Source organism: Ovis aries, chromosome 7 (assembly GCF_016772045.2).
Source record: "Ovis aries strain OAR_USU_Benz2616 breed Rambouillet chromosome 7, ARS-UI_Ramb_v3.0, whole genome shotgun sequence".
NCBI lineage: Eukaryota > Metazoa > Chordata > Mammalia > Artiodactyla > Bovidae > Ovis > Ovis aries.
In genome coordinates, this window is record NC_056060.1 from 24,590,414 (window position 1) to 24,599,357 (window position 8,944).

General features: G+C 43.1%; 1 protein-coding gene across 1 annotated transcript; it reads right to left on the minus strand.

Moving 5' to 3' along the window:
• Nucleotides 1-3,039: 3,039 nt before the first annotated feature.
• On the minus strand, nucleotides 3,040-6,626 carry LOC101113073 (epididymal secretory protein E3-beta). The gene is made up of 2 exons (XM_012181054.4): nucleotides 5,939-6,626; nucleotides 3,040-3,848 (listed from the first exon to the last, which is right to left on the minus strand). Exon 2 carries the CDS (start codon nucleotides 3,828-3,830, stop codon nucleotides 3,390-3,392), a length of 441 nt encoding a protein of 146 aa, XP_012036444.1. The 5' UTR covers nucleotides 3,831-3,848; nucleotides 5,939-6,626; the 3' UTR covers nucleotides 3,040-3,389.
• Nucleotides 6,627-8,944: the final 2,318 nt, after the last annotated feature.

Here is an 8,944-nt window from a genome sequence, read left to right on the forward strand (position 1 = left end):
CATTTTTTCCTTCCTGGAAAAAGAGGGAGGCATCCTTACAAATGGAGATTTCCATTGTAATTGTCAATTTCCCTCAACAAAAACAAGACCAGGAGCTGACTGTGGCTCAGATCATGTACTCCTTATTACAAAATTCAGACTTAATTGAAGAAAGTAGGGAAAACAGCTAGACCATTCAGGTATGACCTAAATCAAATCCCTTATGATTATACACTGGAAGTGAGAAATAGATTTAAGGGCCTAGATCTGATAGAGTGCCTGATGAACTATGGAATGAAGTTCGTGACATTGTACAGGAGACAGGGATCAAGACCATCCCCATGGAAAAGAAATGCAAAAAGGCAAAATGGCTGTCTGGAGAGGCCTTACAAATAGCTGTGAAGAGAAGAGAGGTGAAAAGCAAAGGAGAAAAGGAAAGATACAGGCATCTAAATGCAGAGTTCCAAAGAATAGCAAGAAGAGATAAGAAAGCCTTCTTCAGCGATCAATGCAAAGAAATAGAGGAAAACAACAGAATGGGAAAGACTAGGGATCTCTTCAAGAAAATTAGAGATACCAAGGGAACATTTCATGCAAAGATGGGCTTGATAAAGGACAGAAATGGTGTGGACCTAACAGAAGCAGAAGATATTAAGAAGAGGTGGCAAGAATACACGGAAGAACTGTACAAAAGAGATCTTCATGACCCAGATAGTCATGATGATGTGATCACTAATCTAGAACCAGACATCCTGGAATGTGAAGTCAAGTGGGCCTTAGAAAGCATCACTACGAACAAAGCTAGTGGAGGTGATGGAATTCCAGTTGAGCTGTTTCAAATCCTGAAAGACGATGCTGTGAAAGTGCTGCACTCAATATGCCAACAAATTTGGAAAACTCAGCAGTGGCCACAGGACTGCAAAAGGTCCGTTTTCATTCCAATCCCAAAGAAAGGCAATGCCAAAGAATGTTCAAACTACCACCCAATTGCACTCATCTCACATGCTAGTAAAGTAATGCTCAAAATTCTCCAAGCCAGACTTCAGCAATACGTGAACTGTGAACTCCCTGACGTTCACACTGGTTTTAGAAAAGGCAGAGGAACCAGAGATCAAATTGCCAACATCTGCTGGATCATGGAAAAAGCAAAAGAGTTCCAGAAAAACATCTATTTCTGCTTTATTGGCAATACCAAAGCCGTTGACTGTGTGGATCACAATAAACTGTAGAAAATTCTGAAAGAGATGGGAATACCAGACCACCTGACCTGCCTCTTGAGAAATCTGTATGCAGGTCAGGAAGCAACAGTTAGAAGTGGACATGGAACAACAGACTGGTTCCAAATAGGAAAAGGAGTACGTGCCTTCTTTATGATCCAACTCTACAATAGACTACTGGAAAAACCATAGCTTTGACTACATGGACCTTTGTTGACAAAGTGATATCTCTGCTTTTTAATTGTCTAGGTTATATAACTTTGCTTCCAAGGAGTGAGCATCTTTTCATTTCATGATTGGAATAATCATCCACAGTGAATGAATATACATCTATCCAAATAGGGGAAGTGGATATGGGAAAGACTGAGCAACAACACAAGGCTATTATACTATGTTGACCTGAAACAAATAGACTGCCACATATTTCTCCAGCAAAGATGGGTTTATTCAGAATCAGCATGGGTGTGTACTAAGCTGCTTCAGTAGTGTCCAACTCTTTGAGACCCATGGGCTATAGCCAGCCAGGGTCCTCTGTCTATGGGATTCTCCAGGCAAGAATACTTGGTCTGATGCCACCAGTGTTTTATTGTTTGGGGACATGTTTCATGCTTCTGCTGTGTGGATTTTATTTGTAACCAAGCCTGTTCAGTTTTGTGGTTAAGCAAACCTGCTTTCTTGAGTAATCATTAATTTATAGGGATCTCTCATACTTTTTTCTTTACTTACAATCCCCTAGTGGAATTAACTATTTAATCATCTACTTTGTCCCATTACTCTGTCTCTATTAGTTTCAGGGCTTGAGTCACTCAGTGATGCAGGAGATTGAAGAACACAGAGTCCTTTAATGTTCAGTATTTCTCCTTCAAATACCTGTCCCAGGCAAAACTATATGACATGAACATTACTTACTCTGTTTCTCTATCCTTAATTTAGCAAACAACTTTGGTGAACCCTATTTACTTGTGTCTAACATTTCCTTCTCCAATCTACTTCCTCTTTCCTCCAACAAAATGTAAGTCTTAAGCCCCATTTTTAAAGTCCTCTTTGCCTACCCTGGAGCTTCCCTGGTGACTCAGTGGTAAAGAATCTGCCTGCCAGTGCAGATTCAGGAGATGCAGCTTTGATCCCTGGGCTAGGAAGAACCTCTGGAGAAGGAAATGGCAACCCACTTCAGTATTCTTACTTGGGAAATCCCATGGACAGAGGAGGCTGGTGGGCTACAGTCCATGGAGTCTCAAAAGAACCAGACAAGACTTAAGTACTAAACAACAACAACAAATCCTTACCCTATATCTCTGCCATGTGAACATGGTTGTTTATCAGATAAATTCATTTTGCTCATATCATCTACTTAATGTACTATTCATCAGGAGACACAACAATTTAACTCATCTAAAATGCAATAGCCTCCTTAGAGACATTCTTAACAGAAGCAAGGAAGAGAGATGATAGAAAGGCATTTGTCATGTTTATTTTGGCAAAGTTAAAATACCAAGTCAAAGGATGAGGAAGGAAGAACAGTGATGGCTGAGCAGCTGCCATGTGCCAGGAGCATGCTACATATTTTATACCTAATCAGCTCTGATCACGTCAAGCAATCTGGGTGGATCTCAGCATGTCCCCATCATCAATGCTTACAAAATCTCCCCAGCTTAGCACATAAACAGTTATACTTTCATCACACACACAACAAAAACTAGTATATGCTTTAGACACACACATATAATACACACCTACATAAAGCACAAATCACATTGAAGCAAAAGCTATATGACACACACTTAGAACACCTGTACTAATCACACAACACATACCCTGCACACATAAATAAACTTCACACGCATTGAAACGATATAATTTATTTAGGGACGGAAAGATCATCCAGCTTGCAAAGGTATAAGGAGAATCAATAACAGAAAATTTCCCAGATTAGTCAGAAAGATGCCATAGGTGCTGAATCTTTAAAAAACAAAACAAACCGAAATAAACATGTAGAAGGAAATCAGATAAATGAGAGCAGAACGGTATTTCAGGCAGAGAAACAACACAGGCCAAGTTATGAGAGCAAAAAGCCACGTTAAACAACTCTAAGGGTTGGAAACCATTGGCCCATAAATGTAAGGGCTCTTGATGTAGGCGGGGCCACCACTTGGGAGCACTGAACACTGAAAGCCGTGGGTGTGGGTGGACTTTCTAGTTGTTGATATCCTCTAATAACCGCATGTCCTCTACAACATCAACAAACCCATTCATGCTGCAATGAAATTCAATGTAGCTGTAGCTCTTGTAATCTTTGTAATTGCCTTTGCTGTTCTTCCGGATGCACTTGAGTGTCTTGAAGGGATATGGGGCCCATATATATACATTTCTGTAGCGGTCTCTCCAGTTCCTCAGGCATATACGCTCAATTTTGTGCCATAAGGTGTAGATGAAGATGTGATAGTTCTTGTCTTTTGGAATGCCTCTTTCCCGCATCAGATCATTGCATTTGTACTTGCTGAATTCCCAATTTGTGCTCAGGTGGTGCTGTTTCATAAATTCCCTCCAGGAAAGATTCTGGCTGTGTACAAGGAGCCCACATAGAGGGAACAGCAGAGCCAACAGAGAGCCTAGGACCTTTAGAGTGGGTGCCATTTCAGTCACCAGGACCACCTGTGGATCCACAGGGAAGAGAGAGGAAAGCATTATCTCACCACTGCCCTAAGAGCTGAGCTCCACCTTAAAATTCCTTTCTTTGTCAGTGTAGGCACTTGGACCCAATTTTACCATTTGGTTTCCAGGCTGGAAGATAAGTCTCATTAGATAATAAAGTGTATAAGAAATGAAAATATGCTATAGCCTGTCTGAGACAAGAGCAAAGTTGTAAAAAAATTGAAGTTTATTTCGGCAATTCCAAATACCTCCTGTCTGCCCTCTCTTCCATCTGAACTGAAGAACCAATCTTGCTCTAGCTAGCTGTTTTGCATCCACATCAATTCTCAAAAGAGTGTGTATCTTAAAGAAAATGGGCTTTTAAGCTTTCTGTGAATTGCAAAGGATTGTCCCTCTAAAGGGGCTTCCTTGCTGGCTTGGCGGTTAAGAATCTACCTTCAGTACAGGAGACACTGGAGACCAAGATTTGATTCCTGGGTCAGGAAGATCCCCTGGAGGAGGGCACGGCAACCCACTCCAGTATTCTTGTCTGGAGAATCCCGGACAGAACAGCCTAGTTGGCTACAGTCCATGGGGTCACAGAGACTCGGACATGACTGAAGCAACTGAGCACACACATCCCTTTAAAAGGGATGCAGGATATGAATAGAGACTTGGAGAATAGTTTCCAAGCAAGAGACTTTGGTTCCTTGAAATCCTAGTCTGCAACTGTACTGATTCTGCAAGATGGTGCTTTCCAGGATCTTGTCTCCCTTATGACACTTCCCCAAAGCCTGTGAAACATGTTTTCACTTCTGACTACACACACCCCTTCTCAGAAGCCATTTCCCTAATTATTGTCATTATAATTGATTTTGATTTGTCATTAAGAATGTTATCATAAGGAGCTCCAGTTTTGAAATATTGTTTTAATCAATCAAATATCAAGATTGAAGCTGCCATCACAAGAGATATTCTATTCAAATTAGGGCAGAGAGCTGCTTGAAAAAGTCTCCCCTTTAAACTAGCTCTCTATCCTCATTTACCATGAGGAGTATGCCTGATGCTGTGGAATCTCTATTCTAATGCTCAACTCTCTGAACATGATGCTTCAAAATGGGCCTAATAATCCATCCCTCAGACCTGTGAGAGTCTAATGAGATGCATTTATTGAGAACATTTCTGAGAATGTCAAGTATTATGCCAAATATAGCACAAGGGGTAGGTATCTTCTCTTTTGTGATACACTATCCCTGGTTCAAAAGGCCTAAACAAGATGAGAAGACCAGGATTCAAGGTACTTCAGTGTACAATTGGCCCTCTGAATCCACCTGCTCTGCACCCAGGGATTCCACCAACCACAGACACCGATTAAAAATCACCCCCCCCCATCCCAAAATTTTCTTTTCGCCAGAAAGTTCTAAAAAGTAACACTCAACTATTTCCATAGCATTTACGTTGTATTTACATAAAATTTACCTTGTTTAGGTATTAAAAATGATGTAGAGATAAGTATCGGAGAAGGCAATGGTAACCCACTCCAGTACTCTTGCCTGGAAAATCCCATGGACAGAGGAGCCTGATAGGCTGCAGTCTGTGGGGTCGCTGAGAGTCGGACACGACTGAGCAACTTCACTTTCACTTTTCACTTTCATGCATTGGAGAAGGAAACGACAACCCACTCCAGTGTTCTTGCCTGGAGAATCCCAGGGATGGGGAACCTGGTGGGCTGCCATCTATGGGGTCGCACAGAGTCGGACACGACTGAAGCAACTTAGCAGCAGCAGCAGCAGCAGAGATAAGTATATAGTTTAGATGCAAACACTGTGCCATTTTATACAAGGTAGTTGAGCATGCTTGCATTTTGGTATCCTGGGCATGGAGGATCCTGGACCAATATCCCATGGATACCAAGGGATGGTGATATTATGCTTAAGAAAAGTGAGGAGAGGCTATAAAAACTGTATCAGTAAGATTGAATCCAGGTCATTAGTTCTTACGAGTTGGATCACTGTATATTCTTAATCCCACCATCTTAATTTCCTCTTCCAGCATTCCTGGGCTTTTCCCTCTAAGCATCCTCAGCACCAGCGCTTCTAACCATAACTCACCCTATTTAGATCCAACACTCCTGTCACTGGTGGTAGTGGGGATCAGTTTATGGATGTGCAGAGCAGAGAGTGTGTGTCTTTCGCCTTTCCTTAGAGCCAAGAAGTCTGCAGCTGTGAAGGAAGGACAGAAGGAATAACAGTCAGTGGGAGGTACAGCCCTCCAACTGATTGGCAGCAGTTGCGGGGAGGGGATAAGACAGCCTTACTAAAAGAACCAGTCCTGCATCTTTTCATCTGGAACACTTGGGTTTACTCTGAGAATAGCCTGGAGCCAAGGAGTCAAACTTAAAAGGCTGACTTGTGCTGCTGGCCTTGGCCCGGTGTCTGCAGTTGGGAGCCCTGGAACTTCTGCCTCCCTGCAGTCTGTGACCTTCACTACACCCTCATGGCAGTTCATCCGGCCATTCTTGCACCAAATGTTGGTGGTGCTGCAGATACTATGGATGTTCCAAAGATCTTCATGAATGACAGTGTTGAAGTGCTTGCACTGATGTGAAGTCATCATCCATCTTGGATCATCAAGTTGCCTCCTGTCTCACTGGGGTCCACGTGTTGCCTCAGGAATCATTGGTACATGCGATCCTGGCCATAGGAGGGCTGCACCAGCCCCAGCCCCAGCAGGGTCAGCAGCAAGAGCAGAAGAAAGGCCTGGGTCCTCTGGAGAGCCATCACTGCCTTGGAGATGCCTAGAGAAGACCAAGGGGCAAGGAAAATCATCCCAGATTCAACAGGAAGTGAGCAAACCCAAAGCAGCAAGGACAATTTGTGAAGCATCAGACAAGCCATTTTCTACACATGCAGTCTAAGGTTTAGGCCCAGCTGAGTTCCTAGTTTGATACATACAGTTACTACTGTCTTTTGTTTTCAAAGATGCTGCTTCTTGATGGTGGATCACACTGTGTGTGATTATAACGCTGATGAGGGACTTGCATCTTATTCCACCTACAGCCTACCGTTAACAATAATGATCAGAATTAAGCATAACTATCATTTGTTTAAATGGTATCTTCTCAGTTCACAACCACGTTTTGCCTGTGCACAGAAAGACCCAAAGCTCTATGTCACATTGCTGTGTCTGCTGCTGCAGATACGCGATATGGAGTTAGGAGGAGAGGGAACTGAAGGAGTTGTGGGAAGCAGGGTAGCAGGAAGAAATGATGCTCGATTGACTCCTCACCCCAGGACCACTGGATGCAACTTCTGAAGATACACTTAGCACTTGGGTAAGAGCTTCATCACCACAATGTACTTTGTGTTGTCTGTCCCAAAACGAATTGTGCACAATTCTGTCTCCTTTCTCTCATTCTGCTTCTTTGTGACCAACGACATGGTTTAGCAACATGACTAGCTACAGAGAAGATTTTACTTTTCAAACAAGAGCATGGATGGCCTCAGTCACAGTAACCAACTGACTTAGTAAGACAAAGAAAAATACTATGAACAGAGTTCAATGTAGACATCAATGGGTGCCTCTCAAGCTTCTGCCTACAACAGAAAATTAAGTAATTCCCAAATCCCCACAAGACATACTTTTAGGTTAGAGCTTGCACCAATGGCTTGCTCTGCTGACATGTTTAATCTCAGTAAGAACTTCTTTTGATATGGTGATCTGAAAGACCTAGTTTTACCACACTAACTGTATGATCTTGGAGAAATAACTTAACTTCTCTCAGTATATTCCTCGGAAGTAGAATAGGCGTAGTGAAAATGCTACCAGGCCTCCCTTGTGGCTCTGCTGGTAAAGAATCTGCCTGCAATGTGGGAGGATCCCTGGGTTGGGAAGATCCCCTAGAGAAAAGCTACCCATTCCAGTATTCTGGCCTAGAGAATTCCATGGACTGTATAAGTCCATGGGGTTGCAAAGGCTACCCATTCCACTATTCTGGCCTAGAGAATTCCATGGACTGTATAGTCCATGGGGTCGCAAAGAGTTGGACATGACTAAGTGACTTTCACTTTCACTTAAATGTTACCGGAAGAGTGTGGGGAGTCCAGCTGCTCACCACTTAAGAGGCGATAAACAGGCCAGATTGGTGGAAAGGAAAGTTTGCTTTATTTCAGATGCCTGCAACTTTGGGGGGAGGGTGGTGGACATCCATCCAAAGGCAGCCTCCCCCTACCCCTGCAACCAGTGGGGCAAGAGCTTTTACAGACACAAGTGGGGGTGGGGGACTAACATGCAGAAACAGCACAGTCATCTCTGACAGTCATCTTCAGATTGGTCACCGGTGGTCTGACTAGCGACATGTTGGTTGCTTTAGGCACAGCTAGTCTTCAGTTCCAGCATTCATTTGTTCCCATTTCTTTGTGGCCAGTTCTAAGAATTGTGGCAGCTCATGTCCTTGGAACATTCTGGTCATCATGACGATAACTTCTCCACCTGGTGTTTTAGTATCTGTAAGACAGTTCACGGGATGTGGCTCAGAATATTATCTATAGCCCTTGAGAAAGAAATAAGGGTCCTTGACTACATTATTATTCAGTCTCCTTTGACTGTTTCCCTTTGTTTCTACGTTTCTCATTTCTCTCATTAAACTTATTCTTTGACTGAAGTTTTCCACAGACAAAAGGCAGGCAGAGGACGTGGTGTGGGGGCAAGGTCCATAGGGTCCTTCTCCTTAAAGGAATGTTGTAAAGAAGAAATGATAAAATCAGTGTAAAGTGCTTATCACAATGCCTGCTTAAGCGTCCAGTAGGTGTCAGCAATGATCATTTTTAGGGTTTCCATTTCTCTTGGTTTCCTTTGTTGGCTTCAATCTGATAAAATAACAACTACACTGAACTGCAGGCTACTCAGGCGACACTAGTGGTAAAGAGTCCTCCTGCCAACGCAGGAGAGGCAGGAGATGTGGGCTTGATCCCCGGATTGGGATGATCCCCTGTAGTAGGAAATGGCCACCCATTCCAGTATTCTTGCCTGGAAAATCCCAGGGACAGAGGAACCTGGTGGGCTGCAGTCCATGGGGTCACAGAGTCAGGCACGACTGACTGTCATTTTCCAATATT

What these genes read in the sequence shown, in the direction of transcription:
- LOC101113073 (XM_012181054.4), bottom strand. Translation starts at nt 3,830, where the DNA reads ATGGCACCCACTCTAAAGGTCCTAGGCTCTCTGTTGGCTCTGCTGTTC.